This window comes from Oncorhynchus mykiss, chromosome 23 (genome assembly GCF_013265735.2).
Source record: "Oncorhynchus mykiss isolate Arlee chromosome 23, USDA_OmykA_1.1, whole genome shotgun sequence".
In the NCBI taxonomy this organism is placed as follows: Eukaryota; Metazoa; Chordata; class Actinopteri; order Salmoniformes; family Salmonidae; genus Oncorhynchus; species Oncorhynchus mykiss.
This window is the reverse complement of record NC_048587.1, coordinates 19,708,954-19,728,997: the sequence shown is the minus strand read 5'-3', so window position 1 is coordinate 19,728,997 and position 20,044 is coordinate 19,708,954. Positions and strand designations below refer to the sequence as shown.

The window sequence follows — 20,044 nt, the reverse complement described above, 5'->3', positions numbered from 1 at the left end:
GCTCCCACACGACCGGCGCTACCAGGCAGGAGGCCAGGAGAATGGGAGTCTGATCCATGGACCGCTCCTCTGTGTCATACAGCCGGGACAGTGCGTCTGCCTTCACATTCTGGGAACCTGGTCTGTAGGACAGGGTAAACCCAAAATGGGTATAGAACATGGCACACCTTCCCTGACGAGGATTCAGTCTCCTAGCTGCCCGGATGTACTTCAGGTTGCGGTGGTCAGTCCAGATGAGAAAAGGGTGTTTTTCCCCCTCAGACGTACAGGACCCCCCTTCAGCAGTGAGGTAATGGGAGCAGCCACCTGACCAAAACCCTGGATAAATCTCCGGTAGTAATTGGAAAACCCTAAAAAATTGCTGCACTTCCTTTACCGTGGTGGGAGTTGGCCAATTACGCACGGCTGCAATGGTCACTCTCCATCTCCACCCCTGATGTGGAAATGCGATACCCCAGGAAGGAGACAGACTGCTGAAAGATCAGGCATTTCTCAGCCTTGACTTACAGGTCATGCTCCAACAGTCCTCCAAGTACCTTGCGCACCAAGGACACATGCTCGCGCATGTAGCGGAGTATGTCAGAATGTCATCGATATACACCACTACACTCTGCCCGTGCAGGTCCCTGAAAATCTTGTCTACTAAGGATTGGAAGACTGATGGAGCATTCATCAACCCGTACGGCATGACGAGGTACTCATAATGCCCTGAGGTGGTACTAAACGCTGTCTTCCACTCGTCTCCCTCCTGGATACGCACCAGGTTGTATGCACTCCTGAGATCCAGTTTAGTGAAGAAGTGCATTGACTCAATCGCTGTGGCAATAAGAGGTATCGGGTAACTGTACCTCACCGTGATTTGATTGAGACCTCATAGTCAATGCACGGGAGCAGACCTCCATCCTTCTTCTTCACAAAAAATACATTTGAGGAGGCGAGTGAAGTGGAGGACCGAATGTACCCCTGCGACAAAGCCATAGCCGGCGGCTCCGCTTGCGACAGGGGATACACGTGACTCCTGGGAAGTGCAGCATCTACCAGGAGATTTATCGCACAATCCCCCCATACAGCGTTTGACCACTCCAGAGCTCTCCCTGAGAGGCATGAGACGAGGGCGGACACTCCCTCCCTTCCCGAAGGAGCTGAGTGAACGGTGGCCAGGTATAGGTCCAGTTGTAAGAGGAAGCCCTGGCACTGTGCTGCCGTCCCATCATACTCCCTGGGAAGGAAGAGACGAATCCCACTGGAACTGGATCCGGACGGGACGGGTAGAGGTATCCCCGGTTGAGCTGGTCGAGGCGCTGGAGAGACTTCCTGTCTCTCCCAGCGGTCCATAGTCTGGACAACGCGATCCACCATGGCACCAAGATGATGCAACATTGCCGAGTGTTTCTGGACACGCTCCTCGACTCCTCTGACCGGGGTACCTGCTCCTGCTGACTCCATGGTTAGGTGTGAGATTATGTCAATGGCGTGCGTACTGGGAGCGGAGTCAGGTGCAGGAGAGCAGAGAGTTGTGAACAGGCGCACACTTTATTTAGGCAGGAGAAACCAACAGACGGACGCCACTGCGTCGAAACCTCTAGCCAATGCAAAAGTGCAAACGCGTAAACAGTCACAATAATATTGTTTAAACACAATTACATACCACGTAAAATAAAACACGGAAATAAACGCATACCAGCAAAGCGCGTCAACATAGACACGTAACACAAAACAATCTCACACAAAGACATGAGGGGAAACAGAGGAATAAATACATGTAGTGTGATTGGGGAATGAAACCCAGGTGTGCAGGGAACAAGACAAAACAAATGGAGAAATGAAAAATGGAGTGGCGATGGCTAGAAAGCCGTTGACGTCGACCGCCGAACGCCGCTCAAACAAGGAGAGGGGCCGACTTCGGCGGAAGTCGTGACAAGCTAGGAAGCAAATGTAGCTACACACATTAATAACAAAGTAAATATCTGCATGTAAAATAGCTGGTTAGCTGTAAAATCGCCAAAACAAACTAGACTATCAATTTAGGAGCCTACAATCTCACCATGTGAAATGTTGCCCATGCTACGCGGTGCATTCTGGGCGATTCTGGGAAGAGGAGCACTCTCCTTCAAGGAGTGAATGGTAGTCTATTGGGCACTAGCTCAAAAACCCAACGTTAGCATGAATTTCGCCAACCAGAAGTACAACACTGCAAATATTTTCCGAGATGTAAGATAACTAATTGCTCTCTGTAATATCGTATAGCTTTGGAATCGTGACATTATGTACTTTCGAGGAAATAGGCACGTTTCTTGACATATACATCGACTTTGAGAAGGGATTGCGTGACCATTAGCTTAGCAACCGCGTGAAGCCTCATGACAATGCGAACGCGATTGGTCGACAGTTGGCTGGGTGGGGTATTATATGTTCCTTCATTCATTGGATTACTATCTCCTTTCTATAATATCTCTGGCAATGGCACCATGCAATGCATTCTGGACTAAAGAGGCAGACAAATAGGAAAAAGTGGTAGACACTCCTGTATATTACAAAAATATTATCAATGGCTGATTCGAGAGAAGACATTCTCCCGAGTTATTACATCGGCCAGTATTGAAATCTGACGTGTGATTGACGTTTTCGCAATCTAAAAGTCATACTCCTATTCACTTCCAGTGTAGTGAGAGTGATTCTATCACAGTGCCACGTCATACCGGACGGATTTCTGCCTGCTTGAATGACAATAACTCAGATACACATGAAAACATGAAATGACCCAGGGAATCGATAGAACATCACTTGGAGATGCACAAAAAACAATATAACATTCAAAATGGGTGAACCTTTCCTTTACGTAGTTGCTCTTTTCTTCATTAGCATGCTGATGATTTTGAGGCTGTTAATATTGTGGCACTTGGCATAATGTTTTCATTGTGTGATAGCAAAGTTATATTGGGTTTATTTTAATCTGCTAAGACATTGAATACATGTTGTTTACTATATTTAGTAAATTGAGTATGTTTAGTTTGGTTTCTCTGTGGGCTATATCAGTCCTCTAATACAAGACTATTAAAGGCCGAGTGCACTAATTTTGTGAAACGTTCTTCAAAAAATAATATATTTGTATTAATACATGTATTTGTATTATTTTCAGCACCCCTACTTCCCGCAGGCTCACTGGCATGAAAGGTGAACACCCTATGCTTTGCACCAATAGGGTTAACCCACTTGACGGGAATTGTAATGTGGCTCATAAAGCAAAAAAAAAAAACGCTACAATGTTTTGTTTTTTTAACATATACCTGATTGCTAAAGAGCCCAGCCTTGACTGTCTAATCATGTATTGAACTCAGTGTTCATCATCAAGTGTCATCATGAATGTACAACAAACCCAGAAGCATAGTGCATTTTACCGTGCCTAAAATTGTTATGCAATACTGCAGTACAAGTGTATTGATGTAGGCCTAATAGTCAAAAAGCAAAACATGACAGGTAACCTGAAAACTAGTGTACAGATTTTTTTGTGTGTGGTGGTGGGGGGGGGGGGGGGGGGGTGTTCGTATTTGCATAGGAGATGACTAATGAAAATGTGCCAGTGCAGGAAAGCTAAGACCCTGATGATTTAAACCTAGTGCTGCATCCTAGAAGCCCTTACTGTAGACTTTTAGGTCTGGATTTGGAGACATTCCTTGCCAGAACAGCCGTGCGAGCTGACGGGAGGGGCGGGACAGAGGGCTACCTAACAATCGGAAAGTAGCAGCCTGAGGTACTACCAGACTTCTTTGCTTTGGAGGTGTAGATCGGCCAAACTCGACTACAAGCTTTCAGTTGAATGGGTCAACCTCGCTGTGCATCATTTAAATGCTCTTTTTAGCGCGCCATCCATAGCAAATCCTATTTTCCAGTTTAAATCTAATGCTTCAGACTGGCAAGTAAACAAGGACAAACTGAATGTGTAACTGTTTAGGGGAGACTCAAGGAAAGATAAAACAGCGGGACATGATGACTGAGAAAGAATCGGCAACAGACAAGATAATAGCAGGTAAAACGCTTTCATTTTTAAGGCTATCCTTCAATGGGCCCTCTCTCTACCTATTATTTCAGTCTCAAAGCTACACAGTAGGTGCGCTCATTATATCCGTGGCGGTGCGCATTAGAGCCTTTGAGATCTTGCCAGGAGACTCCTTTTCCGTTTTCACGTTTGATTTGGGTTATAGTCGTCCAGGTAATGTGATGGCGATGATATATAGAGGCATTCGCTCCTTTTAAATATATTTAGCTATACAAGGTTTATAATGAAGCTATTATTGTAACGCAAATAGGCTACAGTCGTGGCCATACAGATTCAAAATAGCTCTGCCGCAACATGGAGATAATATGATAATCCACCTGGACAGAAACACATTTCATTATTAGAATCATTATTTTACTCTGAAGAATATTTCCACTACAGCCCCAGAAAATCGCCACCAGTCGCGTTTAGACGCCCCTTTTCCTTGGGCAGAAAAGGTATGCTCACGCAGTAGGGTTTGGTCCTCCATAACCGTGCAGAGTATGGTCACATGGTCAGTCCCACGGGAGGTTTGACTCAATGCAGCAAAAGTATGCTTGCCCTACTATCATCCTAGGTATCGCAGCAATGTCGTTAAAACGTCGGATTGTAAATAGGAATCGCTATATAATCTGAATTGATTAAAAGCAGCGATTCCTCTATTATGGGACAAATTATATTATTACAATCTCAACCAGTGCTCTTATTTTCATGATGTTTTACTTATTTGACGTTTTCTTCTAGGTTTTCATGTCCCAACATGTTATTTAGGAATAGGAATATTGACTTTTATTTCCATCACCCACAAGCTTCACAGAGGTGTCATATCTGCTCCACAGCAGGACAGTAAATCACGTGACACCTCTCCTATGATGTAATATGGGGGTGTAGATTAATCGTGCACAGTACAGTAGGCCCTACAGTGCATTCGTAAAGTATTCAGACCCTTTCCCTTTTTTGATGATTTCCCAAAATTCTATAAAGGTCTAAATAGTATCATTGATGATATATATGTTTTTTTTATATATGTTTTTTTTCCACTGTTTTATGAATTTACTATGTATTATGTTGTGGTGTTCATTGTTGATCCAGACAACATATCAACAAGCATGCAAGTATTTGATTGGGAATCATTTACTTGGTTGTGACAGGGTGCTTCAAAAGTTTTAAACAGACTATGCATTTTACAAGCACTACACTATTTGGGCAGTGCTGCCTATCCTAATCTCTCCTGCCAGGCACTCCTGACATTGTGAAATGGTGGGTGGGGTTGTGCACTAACTGCACTTCAGTGAGCTCAGCTGCACATAGGGATGAGGCAGACGCAGTGGGACATTGCCAGATCTGTCCCCCCTAACCCCAAAACACATGTAAATATTTGACTATAAATTGTGCCTATCTGTATTATACTAATGATATTTTTTTAAAGTATTATATTCTAATGAGCCGTTTACTTTATGTTTGTATTCGTATCTTTTATTATTTCATTTTGTTGTTGCATTGTCGAAAAGGAACCTGCAAGTAAGGATTTTCTTGATGTTGTATACCATGTGTCTCCCGTGCATACAACTAATACAACTTGAAACTTTATCTGAAGAGAGACTGCCGCTCAGTCTGCACAGCACCAACCAATCATATTTTGGAATGGGAAGTGCGGACAGCTACCTCAGCCTCACTGATATAGAGGTTGCCAGCACAGTCACTGTGGAATCGATCAATATGTACACTTGAGCTTTGCAGCAGAACGATTGCCTGGTTACCCAAACTCCTTGCTGCGGCCAAATTCTACGCCACGCCCACCGACATTAATTAGTACTCCGCAATGATTCTGGATCTGAGAATCTCCTCGGCGATTTCTAGAATGCAAACACATTCTAACTATTCTGATTGGTCCCAGAAATCGATTGGTTTGGCCAGAGCCAGAACATACGTAGGTAAATCAGCATTTTTTGAAACATTTCATTGGCTTTGATACTCTGATTAGTTCGAGATTATCCCATCACTGATGACTTTGTTTGGTACAAGACCCCTCAGTCTGATGTCACCACAAATGACTTCAACGATGACAGTCTCAGACTGAGGTATGTAGCAAATATAGAGCAGCGGAGGAATTCAGTTTGAGTCGTCAGGCAAGCAGAACAGGACAATGGAGTCCCCATACTATTCAGGGTGTGGTCACAGTCAGTGGAGCAGCACATGTTCGTATAGTAATGTTGAACCTTTTCAGATTATTGATATGCAGTGTTTGGCTAATATTAGGCACTGTAATTGTGTGCAGTAAAATGTGTGAATGTGACAAATGGACATAAATTAATATTGCACTCAGCTGATTACCTGAGCTACAAGTTCTCAAGTACCTATTAGTGTGCTGATACAAATCCCAAAGATGACAAATAGCATCTAAACCCTCTGATACTGCTTGTAGACGCAACCAAAACTGCAATGATCTGTTTCAAATTATCAGTACTTCTAATTGCCGATGTCACTATCATAACTTGCTAAGCACATTTTCTGTTGTACGCTTTTGCTCAAGTAATTTATTTTAAAGAGCAAAATCCCAAACTATTTTGGACTGGCTTTAGCCAAGTGAGAACGCCCAGTGACCACACTAACAGAAAGCTTTGTGTTCCCTTAGGGATAGCCACACATGTTCTACACATTTAAGGTGGAGAGAGAAAGGGAGAGCTCAGAGAGGGGTGGGGGAGTCATACTCAGACATTTATTTGGTTGGATTGTGATATTAATGTGATCACAGATTCCAAAATGCACAGATTCATCTTGTGTTGCCTTTGTAGATAGCATTGGTGACAGCTTGATGCAACGAGGCGTTAACCTAAAAGGTGACAAATACAAAAGTCATCTATAACCAACTAGTTCATGAAACAGTCAGTCATACATTCGTGACTAATCAATGCTCTCAACATCTGAAAGCGTTTCAGTCAGCCCCAGTGTTTTTCTGTGGGTGGATTCTCCAGATCGACTTGTACTATGATCTAGGAATTCAATCAGCTTCACTGTGATCGCCAACTTTTAGCCCAGTCGTAAAGCCCAGTTTTCCTCTGGTCTGCTGAGCTGCACAAAGTGGACCTCATCACTGGGCTATTTTCTGTGTGCTCTGTCCAGCTGTTCTACAGAATATCCAAGTACTTACGGACACTCCCACACATGTGGCTCCGGCCAACCAATGTGTGATGCCTCCTCATCAATTTCACTGAGAGGAGAGAACTGTTGGAGAGTATTTTTAAAGACTAGGGTCAGCGTTGCACATTCCATGCATTCAAGGAACCAATCTTGAGTATCAATTAACAAAAGAGTGTAAATGTGATGAGGTCAGGACAGACGACATTTCGGAGAAGACATTGAAATGCATTGAGTTTATTGAGAAATGCATTGAGACCTTTTACCATAAGATAGCATTGTATGAATCACTACACGGTCATTCAGGTCATAAATCAGCTGGGTGACTAATAGGTGAACAGCAACAAGCATCAAAAAGGACTACAGTGCCTTGCGAAAGTATTCGGCCCCCTTGAACTTTGCGACCTTTTGCCACATTTCAGGCTTCAAACATAAAGATATAAAACTGTATTTTTTTTGTGAAGAATCAACAACAAGTGGGACACAATCATGAAGTGGAATGACATTTATTGGATATTTCAAACTTTTTTAACATATCAAAAACTGAAAAATTGGGCGTGCAAAATTATTCAGCCCCCTTAAGTTAATACTTTGTAGCGCCACCTTTTGCTGCGATTACAGCTGTAAGTCGCTTGGGGTATGTCTCTATCAGTTTTGCACATCGAGAGACTGAAATGTTTTCCCATTCCTCCTTGCAAAACAGCTCGAGCTCAGTGAGGTTGGATGGAGAGCATTTGTGAACAGCAGTTTTCAGTTCTTTCCACAGATTCTCGATTGGATTCAGGTCTGGACTTTGACTTGGCCATTCTAACACCTGGATATGTTTATTTTTGAACCATTCCATTGTAGATTTTGCTTTATGTTTTGGATCATTGTCTTGTTGGAAGACAAATCTCCGTCCCAGTCTCAGGTCTTTTGCAGACTCCATCAGGTTTTCTTCCAGAATGGTCCTGTATTTGGCTCCATCCATCTTCCTATCAATTTTAACCATCTTCCCTGTCCCTGCTGAAGAAAAGCAGGCCCAAACCATGATGCTGCCACCACCATGTTTGACAGTGGGGATGGTGTGTTCAGCTGTGTTGCTTTTACGCCAAACATAACGTTTTGCATTGTTGCCAAAAAGTTCAATTTTGGTTTCATCTGACCAGAGCACCTTCTTCCACATGTTTGGTGTGTCTCCCAGGTGGCTTGTGGCAAACTTTAAACAACACTTTTTATGGATATCTTTAAGAAATGGCTTTCTTCTTGCCACTCTTCCATAAAGGCCAGATTTGTGCAATATACGACTGATTGTTGTCCTATGGACAGAGTCTCCCACCTCAGCTGTAGATCTCTGCAGTTCATCCAGAGTGATCATGGGCCTCTTGGCTGCATCTCTGATCAGTCTTCTCCTTGTATGAGCTGAAAGTTTAGAGGGACGGCCAGGTCTTGGTAGATTTGCAGTGGTCTGATACTCCTTCCATTTCAATATTATCGCTTGCACAGTGCTCCTTGGGATGTTTAAAGCTTGGGAAATCTTTTTGTATCCAAATCCGGCTTTAAACTTCTTCACAACAGTATCTCGGACCTGCCTGGTGTGTTCCTTGTTCTTCATGATGCTCTCTGCGCTTTTAACGGACCTCTGAGACTATCACAGTGCAGGTGTATTTATACGGAGACTTGATTACACACAGGTGGATTGTATTTATCATCATTAGTCATTTAGGTCAACATTGGATCATTCAGAGATCCTCACTGAACTTCTGGAGAGAGTTTGCTGCACTGAAAGTAAAGGGGCTGAATAATTTTGCACGCCCACTTTTTCAGTTTTTGATTTGTTAAAAAAGTTTGAAATATCCAATAAATGTCGTTCCACTTCATGATTGTGTCCCACTTGTTGTTGATTCTTCACAAAAAAATACAGTTTTATATCTTTATGTTTGAAGCCTGAAATCTGGCAAAAGGTCGCAAAGTTCAAGGGGGCCGAATACTTTCGCAAGGCACTGTATACAATATAATACCTCAATGTGGCTCAGCACATCATGAGCAGTCAAAAACAAATTGATCCACAGGTGTGCTGTCGTCATTGCACTCACAAATTCTGTAAACGAAAGATGGCGCTGCAATGGATAGTAGCTGTCTTGTGTTTTTTTTTTATACTGATCTTAACTTTTTTTGTACATAATGTCTCAGCCATCATATCCAATGACCTCATACCCCTGCACATCGACTCGGTACTGGTACTCCCTGTATATAACCATGTTATTACCTCATACCCCTGCACATCGACTCGGTACTGGTACTCCCTGTATATAACCATGTTATTACCTCATACCCCTGCACATCGACTCGGTACTGGTACTCCCTGTATATAACCATGTTATTACCTCATACCCCTGCACATCGACTCGGTACTGGTACTCCCTGTATATAACCATGTTATTACCTCATACCCCTGCACATCGACTCGGTACTGGTACTCCCTGTATATAGCCATGTCATTTTGACTCAATATTTTTATTCGATATTCACTGTGCATTTATACCTCATGTCACTAGTTCAATTTTATTTGTATCTTTAACTCTGCATTGTTGGAAAAGGACCCATAAGTAAGCATTTCACTGTTAGTCTACACCTATTGTTTACGAAGCATGTGACAAATAACATTTGATTTGATTTAGTGACACACAACATTTTAAGTTCCCATAGCAACCAACACATTATTGTCTTCTTGCAGAAGTAAGCTAGGCATTCATACAGCACAACACATGTCGTTTTACAACTCAAGTGCAGCTGCATGCTACAGCAGTGATAAAGCTATTATGATTTTAAACATGTACAGCCTCTGTACGAGACCTTTGAGCTCTAGTATACAATTGCCCTTTTCACTTGAAGCCATTGTTGGCATCCATTTGTGAAGTGCATGGGGGCTTTGGGGGTTAGGATGCAGTCAGAGGTGGTTTAAGACCTCAGGCATTAACGTCTCTGTTTGAGGTCAACCCAATGACTTAGAGTCCCTGAGACAAGAGTAGGAGGGGGACTGAATCTGATGGGCCAGGGCCAGACAGGAAGTTGTCTTTCAGCTCCACAGAGGCCCTAAGGTCAAACAGATCCAGTCGCTACTCCAAGACGAGACACACACCAGAGGGCCCACCACAACACAGGTGTGTTCTCTCAATCAAATATATCTTTCATGTTGTGACTAGGTGGTAATGGGTGACATTAATCACATTACAGGGTCACATTTTTGTTATAGGTATTCCGTGTGGGTAACAGTTCACATTAGTTGGTTTTATACCAATAATGCTGTTAATACTACAGTAATAACATGGTTGCTACATTTGATGGAGGTTGAAAATAATTACAATTGGAAGGCAAATAAACTCGGAAGGGACAAGAAGTCCAATGCTCGGCATTATGTCATGACTAAGATATTGGCTTTGTTTACCCTCCAGAGGAGGCACCCATTCTGTTTTGGAGTAGGCGGTGCAGGGGGAGGGAGGCGCTTTTCACATGCCATTGGATTGTAGATGTGAAAATAAGACCTAAACAGCTGTTAGACATCAGCACTCTGACATCTTTTTTCGATTACCCAAGAGGCCCTTCATGAAAATACTGTAATCTCCGTCTGTATGTGTCTCTCTCTCCTCCATCAAACACAGTGTACTCCACAGAAAGCTGTACTCTCTGTACTCTCACCACGGTACTCTTTGTACTCTCACTAGTTCAATGTTAGAAACCAAAGGCTACTGAAGCACAAGCCTGTTTGATGTCCAATGTAGCCTAATTGGTTGCATGCGTTTCAGTGGAATTCCAAGAATGTAAACACGGAATGGGTTACTGTTTCTTCACGTCTCTCACTCCCATCCTGATGCTGTCAGATACAAGCTCTTCCTCATACCACAGCAATGTTTACATCCCATTGCAACGTCTACTGTACATCCACCTTTCAAAGTGTTTGGGAACTGTGTTCCCTTTGACAGATTTACGTAAGAACCTTTACTGAATGATTCTGTTGCTCTTAACTACCTCAGTTCAAACACAAAAAACAGCAACAATTCAGGACAACTTAAAAACTCACAAAAGTTGAATATATGTTGTGCTGGTTGATGACTAGTTTAGACTTGATGGGTTTACTTTAATAGGGTCGTTCCACCAATTCGGTGCTTTTTGAGAAGCATAAGTTGGTAAAAAAAATATATATGTATTGGATTTCACCTAATTTTAACATTGTGATAAAGAGCACATGTTTAGCTTAATGAAAAACATGATTTCCCATTCCCAGTTAAATTTAAAAAATACTATGGAAAGTGCCTATTAAGTGCTAAATAAAATAACAGGGTTGATGATTTCATCGTAGTCAGCCATAAATCATCTTGTGATAGGGGGAATGGATGCTTGTTGTGTTCAACAGGGAATGGTAATTGAATGCAAGCTACACCCCACCCCCCAAAAAATCTAGCTTGTCTATTTACGGGTTGACCTGTTATGCTCGACCCGTTCAGTTTTTCACCACAAAACACTAGAAAATGGCAAAAAATAGTAGAACCAGCTCACCTGCTTTAATACTATGATTTTACTATGTTTCTTTTGAAATAAGAGTTCAGTTCACTTAATAGTTTGACCTTAAAATGAGGGACAGATGTACAGTTGAAGTCGGAAATTTACATACGCTTAGGTTGGCGTCATTAAAACTCGTTTTTCAACCACTACACAAATTTATTGTTAACAAACTATAGTTTTGGCAAGTGAGTTAGGACATCTACTTTGTGCATGACACAAGTAATTTTTCCAACAATTGTTTATAGACAGATTATTTCACTGTATCACAATTCCAGTGGGTCAGAAGTTTACATACACTTAGTTGACTGTGCCTTTAAACAGTTTGGAAAATTCTAGAAAATTATGTCATGGCTTTAGAAGCTTCTGTTAGGCTAATTGACATCATTTGAGTCAATTGGAGGTGTAATGTGGATGTATTTCAAGGCCTACCTTCAAACTCAGTGCCTCTTTGCTTGACATCATGGCAAAATCAAAAGAAATCAGCCAAGACCTCAGAAAAAAATTGTAGGCCTCCACAAGTCTGGTTCGTCCTTGGGAGAAATTTCCAAACGCCTGAAGGTACCACGTTCATCTGTACAAACAATCGTACACAAGTATAAACACCATGGGACCACGCAGCTGTTCTGTCGTTCTGTCTCCTAGAGATGAACGTACTTTGGTGCGAAAAGTGCAAATCAATCCCAGAACAACAGCAAAGGACCTTGTGAAGATGCTGGAGGAAACAGGTATCAAAGTATCTATATCCACAGCAAAACTAGTCCTATATCGACATAACCTGAAAGGCCGCTCAGCAAGGAAGCAGCCACTGCTCCAAAACCGCCATAAAAAGCCAGACTACGGTTCTCAACTGCACATGGGGACAAAGATCGTTCTTTTTGGAGAAATGTCCTCTGGTCTGATGAAACCAAAATAGAACTGTTTGGCCATAATGACCATCGTTATGTTTGGAGGAAAAAGGGGGAGGCTTGCAAGCCGAAGAACACCATCCCAACCGTGAAGCACGGGGGCGGCAGTATCCTGTTGTGGGGGTGCTTTGCTGCAGGAGGGACTGGTGCACTTCACAAAATAGATGGCATCATGAGGAGGGATAATTATGTGGATATATTGAGGCAACATCTCAAGACATCAGTCAGGAAGTTAAAGCTTGGTCGCAAATGGGTCTTCCAAATGGACAATGACCCCAAGCATACTTCCAAAGTTGTGGCAAAATGGCCTAGGGACAACAAAGTCAAGGTATTGGAGTGGCCATCACAAAGCCCTGACCTTAATCTCATAGAAAATGTGTGGGCAGAAATGAAAAAGCTTGTGCGAGCAAGGAGGTCTACAAACCTGACTCAGTTACACCAGCTCTGTCAGGAGGAATGGGCCAAAATTCACCCAACTTATTGTGGGAAGCTTGTGGAAGGCTACCTGAAACGTTTGACCCAAGTTAAACCATTTAAAGGCAATGCTACCAAATTCTAATTGAGTGTATGTAACCTTCTGACCCACTGGGAATGTGATGAAAGAAAGAAATGCTGAAATAAATCATTCTCTCTACTATTATTCTGACATTTCACATTCTTAAAATAAAGTGGTGATCCTAACTGACCTAAGACAGGGATTTTTTACTAGGATTAAATGTCAGGAATTGTGAAAAACTGAGTTTAAATGTATTTGGCTAAGGTCAAATCAAATGTTATTTGTCACATACACATGGTTAGCAGATGTTAATGCGAGTGTAACGAAATGCTTGTGCTTCTAGTTCCGACAATGCAGTAATAACCAACGCGTAATCTAACCTAACAATTCCACAACAACTACCTTATGGGTTAGGGCAGTGTGGTTGCAATTGTGTCGTCTGTGGACCTATTGGGGCGGTAGCGTAAGAAATAACACAAAAAAAAACAAAATACTGCATAGTTTCCTAGGAACGTGAAGCGAGGCGGACATCTCTGTCGGCGCCGGAAGTAGTAAAGAAGTGTATGTAAACCTCCGACTTCAACTGTAAAGGATTCACTAATCACATTAAATAAATCATTATCTTCAGAAATGACTTTGTCAAAGCAACAAAATAACTAGGTTGGGGTTAAATGGGTTAAAATCTTCCTAGAAGGGTTTACAGAGGGACATGTCAAAATGCAGAATTGTGGCACTTAGGAAATTTGTTTTCACATTTTAAAAAATCAGATGTATTGAATTGTTGATGTGGTCTACATTAAAGGGTTCTTCATTTGTTAATACTTATATATCAAAGGGATGCAAAAGGCACTCTTTTCGTGGAAAGACCCAATAAACAACTTGGCAGATTGTCAGATAACTAAACCCAAAGCACCATCGCTATGTGTAACCCATGTGTTTAGTTTAACACTGAAATGGATGATAGCACGAAAGCACTGATAACAAGGGTCATTGCCGAGCAGATGTTGCTGTTAGAGGATATGCTTTTGAACGTGCAGTGTTAACGTGTCTGCAATACGTAAACAATGGGCAGCTATTTTTATCTGTTGTGTATCAAATGTAATTGTCTTATTATCAGACATTGTCTTATTATTTCGTGGTGGCTTTGTTGTTATCCGGGTTTCCAACATAGAGAGAGGAAGGAAGTAAGGCCATTGTTCTTTGGAGAGGTTTTATCAATTTCCTCAGTATGACCTAAACGCTGTGCCCTTGTAGGAAACCAGGCTCACTCCTTTCTTTCAAATTCCTCTTACCATTGTTCCATATTCTTGTTTTAGTAGTAAGGCCACAGACTAAGGACTTTTACATTATTCTCATGTTTGATCTAGGTTATATATCCAATGTGTGCTGTTGAAGCTTGGCTTACATGTAATTTTGAAGTGCTACATGAATTGGAAATTGAAATAATGGACTAAAAAGAGAACCAAGGGAGGCTATAGGGCAGGGGTACTCAAATGCTTTTTGATAATGTCCGCTCACACCAATTTCCTAGGTGGCAAGGGTCCGGATAGATATTATAATTAGTCAGCATAGTAACACCCCCCACCTCACAACCCATGCAACCCCAAACTGTTGACACCCCTCTTGTTGGTGGAGAGAACATTTCTACACATTTTGCCATGGGGTGAAGATAATGTTTTTGTTGTTATTATTGTTGTTTCCCCCCCCCCCCAATTTCGTGATATCCAATTGCTGTAACGAAATCCGTCCTCCTCTGACGAGGAGTATGAGAGATCGGACCAATATGAAGCGTGGTATGTGTTCGTCATGTTTTAATGAACAAAATCACTGAACACGAAAATACAAAATAACAAATAGAAAGACAGAAACGAAAACCGAAACAGTTTCCGTGTGGAACACACAGACACAGAAAACAATCACCCACCAAACACTGGTGGGAAAAGGCTACCTAAGTATGATTCTCAATCAGAGACAACTAACGACACCTGCCTCTGATTGAGAACCATACCAGGCCAAATGCAAAATACAACATAGAAAAACAAACATAGACTGCCCACCCCAACTCAGGCCCTGACCATACTAAAACAAAGACAAAACAAAGGAACGTGACAATTGCGATCCAATTACTGTCTTGTCTCATCACTGCAACTCCCCAACGGACTCGGGAGAGGCGACGGTCCTCCGAAACATGTCCCGCCAAACTGCTATTCTTAAAACCCGCCCGCTTAACCCGGAAGCCAGCTGCACCAATGTGTCGGAGGAAACACTGTTCAACTGACGACCAAAGTAAGCCTGTGGGCACCCGGCCCACGCTTGAGCGCAATGAGCCAAGTAAAGCCCGCCCACAGCCAAACCCTCCCCTAACCCGGACGACACTGGGCCAATTGTGCACCACCATATGGGACTCCCGGTTACGGCCGGTTGTGACACAGCCAAGGTCCTCCGAAACATGTCCCGCCAAACTGCTATTCTTAAAACCCGCCCGCTTAACCCGGAAGCCAGCTGCACCAATGTGTCGGAGGAAACACTGTTCAACTGACGACCAAAGTAAGCCTGTGGGCACCCGGCCCACGCTTGAGCGCAATGAGCCAAGTAAAGCCCGCCCACAGCCAAACCCTCCCCTAACCAGGACAACACTGGGCCAATTGTGCACCACCATACAGGCTTACAGGCTTACTTTGGTCGTCAGTTGAACAGTGTTTCCTCCGACACATTGGTGCAGCTGGCTTCCGGGTTAAGCGGGCGGGTTTTAAGAATAGCAGTTTGGCGGGACATGTTTCGGAGGACCTTGGCTGTGTCACAACCGGCCGTAACCGGGAGTCCCATATGGTGGTGCACAATTGGCCCAGTGTCGTCCGGGTTAGGGGAGGGTCTGTTGTGACTCGATGCAGTGCCTTAGACCACTGCACCACTCGGGAGGCCCCCTCTTTTTGCAGTTTTAAAGCTAATTTCCTACAATTCTACTACACATTTTGCCATGTCTTATGTGCATTCGTATGATACCTGAGTGACTCAACAAATCATTGCGGGCCCTCTGAGGGACGAGGGCCCCATCGGCACATTATCTGGCCATGGTTACTACAAGATTTAGATAGCTGTTTGTCTAACTTAGACTACCTACCTACATAGAGTACCACTCCAATGTTTGGACACGCCTACTCATTCAAGGGTTTTTAATCATTTTTACTATTTTATGCGTTGTAGAATAATAGTGAAGACATCAAAACTATGAAATAACACATATGGAATCATGTAGTAGCCCAAAAAGTGTTAAACAAATCAAAATATATTTTATATTTGAGATTCTTCCAAGTAGCCACCATTTGCCTTGATGACTGCTTTGCACGGTCTTGACATTCTCTCAACCAGCGTTACCTGGAATGCTTTTCCAACAGTCTTGAAGGAGTTCCTACATATGCTGAGCACTTGTTGGCTGCTTTTCCTTCACTCTGCTGTCCAACTCATCCCAAACCATCTCAATTGGATTGGGTCAGGTGATTGTGGAGGCCAGGTCAGAAAATGTACATTGACATTGAGCGAGCTTTGACAAACTGACAAATCTGTGTATGTTTATTGTTGCGCCACTGTTCCCACCATTTCCCAGAAGCTCCCCTGCTCAGTGGGCCAGTCAAAAGCACAAGATGCGTAGGCACTGAGCTGTGTACTTTGAGGCTCCTCAGGCAACTGATGTGCTGCTGTCAAAGTGTCACACTGATTTACCTCCAGACTGATCTAGAACAAGGACTTCTTTCTCTAAAAGGTCCGGCGGGGAGCCGCTAGCTGGACATGTTTATTTTACTATGCAACAGTTAAGCAGATGTCCCTACCTCCCCGTCTCCTCTGCTCTGTTTGGAGGATACCCTGAGAGGGCATTCATGGGTACTTTCTCAGAGAAACCATGTGGTTTCTGCGTTGCACCTTGACCATTGGAAATATGTAATACAATACAATGGTTGGAAGTCCCTCAATTTCTCACCAGTTATATAAGCTAGTTTTTCACTCCTCTCATGCCATAGAGTTTATATTACTTGACATATATAGGCCTACACTATTTTTTCTGCAGATAATGTAGGGGAAAGGTAGAGCTATGCATACAGTATCTACAGCAACATAGCAGGTGAGGATATGCTGATCAAGATAAACCTAGATGTGTTCTATGGTAATCAGTTTACGCTTCACTCAGTGGAGCGGAGGTTTATTTCTGTCTTATCTGCAGATTCTCCACTGCTGGGATACCGTTTGACCTTGAGCTGCAGTAGACGCAGATCTAAAGATTGATTTCTGAGTCCAAGGCTGTTTTATATCAGTACCTTTCTCAGTGCTTCCTGCTACAGTAGAAGGACATGGAGGGAGAATCTTTAACTTTTCATAATATGCAGGATTTATCACACAGGGATTGCATTTGTATATGGAAATGTACTTATTAGTGTGTAAATTATGATGTGATTTTATATATTTTTTCTAACAAGTTGCATGTTTCACTAAATATTCTGAGTAATGTTGACATATTCTCTGAAGCATCATGCCAAATGACTGTCCACCGTTCTCCCTACAATAGTCATTATCTGTAACTATTACACAATACATTCCACTCATCTGTGGAGGAGTATCTCAGTTTTACCACATTTATTTTAAACAGGCCTAGTAGTCGTAGCAGGACACCTGAAAAGCAGGTCTGGAAACAGTTAGCTATGAGTGTGTGTATATGCATGCATGTGTGTGTGCGGACTATGAAGGGTGCTAGAAACTCTCTTAGCCACAGCTGTTGTCAGGCTGCTGCTTCTCTGCACTGTGTGTCTGGGCACTTGGCCAGCTGGATGCAGTTGATAAAGAGGGAGGGAGAATGATGGCGGCCCCTCTCTCTCTCTCTCTCTCTCTCTCTCTCACTCTCTATCTCTCTCTCTCTCTCGCTCTCTCTCTCTCTCTCTCTCTCAGCTTCCCTCTGACTGCTTGCTGTGCTGCCGCATGGCATGAATGGGACCTCAGATGAGGGAAGAAGTAGGACATTCTCTCAAAAGGAGAGCCGCCCAATCTAAGTTTCCCTTCATCCACATGAATGTAGCCTTTTGATAGGGATTTTTTTTTGTGGCACTGAATGTTTGTGGCAGTGAATGTAATGGGGCATCACTTTGCCTTTGTAGGCGTTGTTGATTATGCCACAAATTGCGTCTGCCGTCCCAATCAGTGTCCACTCTCTGGAGAAACGGTTGATCTTCACATTCTCTTATGTTTACATTATCTATACATGTCAGTTGTACTATATAATACATAAAAGTACAGAATGTCTTGAATTGATTACATGCACAATACACATGCACTTGTCCTTTGTAGAATATCATGGTTGTCATTTAAGGCTGAAGTTATCCGTCTGTGTGCCTATGAGGCCTACAGTACCTTGTGAACTACTCTGGAACGGATTTCAACTAGATCTAATCAGACTTGCAAAGAGACAAGAATCTCACTTGTCTATGATTTTTAAATGATCCTTTGAATGGGCTGTGGACTGTGGTACGGCATTTAACATGCACTCGCTCGCCAGATGCTAGTTATTTAACAAAAATGTTATGTTTATTTTTGCGCTAAACGTAAAGAATGTTTTAAAAATGTGGTTTATTGCTCCAAGGACCTATTTCTTCTAGCTTAATTAACATGCTTGGCCAGTTTGGCAGATTCCAAATACAACGATCTGTAGATTAGGTCTATTGGACAAGACACACAGGTTAAATCTAACCTAAGCAAGACATGAGAAGGAGCATGTTGAAGTTAATCAGGCCTTGCACTATGCGATATTGAGTCCTCTGCTTCTGTCTTTAATGAAGGTAAAGTACAGTATATGCTTGCATATAGTTCATACATTTTGGGAGTAAAGGATGGGTTTCAACACTGTCGTTGATAATGCACTGATTGTGAACTCGCTTCTTGATAAATTAGCAGATGATCCAAGATGGAGAAGTCCTTACCCTGTTATTTTTTAATTAACTGTTAGTGCTAGCCATAATAAAAGACTAGCCTCTTTTTTGGTAATTGTATGCATCTCTGAACAACAACAGCAATACAAGGAATGTGTTTGCTCGTCGTGTTTATGCATCTTTTGCCTTTTTCTCGCTCTCATCTTCCCGTACGGGCAGCAATGAAATTCACTGGTCCTTCAATCTTATAGTATGAAAATATGAGAAAATCAGAGACTACGTGAAGGTCATTTCATGTGCGGCCATTTCTTTCCTTCCCCTTACACTTGAAGCTGAATTGAAGAGGTGGTGTGAGCCTAGCTATCTGGGCAGAGATGACAAGAGGAAGCTCTGACATCATTTCCCAGGGGAGTGGCACATGGCCAGAGGTTAAAAGCTTGGATTGGATTGGCTTCTTTTTTCTTCATCACACAGGCACTCACTGAGAGTGGGCTATGATGATCACACGAGAAGAATCATCAATGTCATTCGACAGACGAAGAGCTTGTCAATGTACCCAGGCTTCTAGAGGTAGAAATAACCAGTTTTTCATGGTCTATTTGAAGCTATCCCAACCATTTGTGTCTTCAGGATTCAAATGAGTAGTGTATGACAACTTGTTAGTGAGGTATAGAGGCACAGGCATGAATTTTAAGCCTGAGTCCTACCCATGCCAGCGACGTTCAGGCCTTGCCCGAAACCTGAAATCAGAAATGACTTCCTCCGTTAGTAAATCCATTAGCTGCTCCTTTCTGTGTGTCACTCGCTCCCTAAGCACTGCTCGCTCTGCATGCGCACTGCTCATGGCGGCTCAGGGTCTGAGAGTATCCATAGCAATGGCTCCACTTGGGCTGCTCTGCTCAATGAAGAGACATGAGAAAGCAGTTAGCTGTTTGCTACTTTTTCATCACTCACAAGGAGCATTATTATTTTTGGTGAAATAATCTCTCCTGTCTTATATTTGATGAGGTTGAAGCAC

At 42.7% G+C, this 20,044-nt stretch overlaps 1 protein-coding gene across 3 annotated transcripts in view; it reads left to right on the top strand.

Moving 5' to 3' along the window:
- Positions 1-3,621: 3,621 nt before the first annotated feature.
- hspa12a (heat shock protein 12A) overlaps positions 3,622-20,044 on the top strand; it is a 46,389-nt gene continuing 29,966 nt past the window's right edge. The window contains exon 1 of one of the 3 annotated variants that reach the window (XM_021580438.2): positions 3,622-4,027. In XM_021580438.2, the coding sequence (XP_021436113.1) occupies positions 3,937-4,027 (91 nt within the window). In that variant the 5' untranslated portion in view covers positions 3,622-3,936. The remainder of the gene's footprint in view (positions 4,028-20,044) is intronic. The other 2 variants (XM_021580437.2, XM_021580439.2) reach the window with 2 other exon arrangements.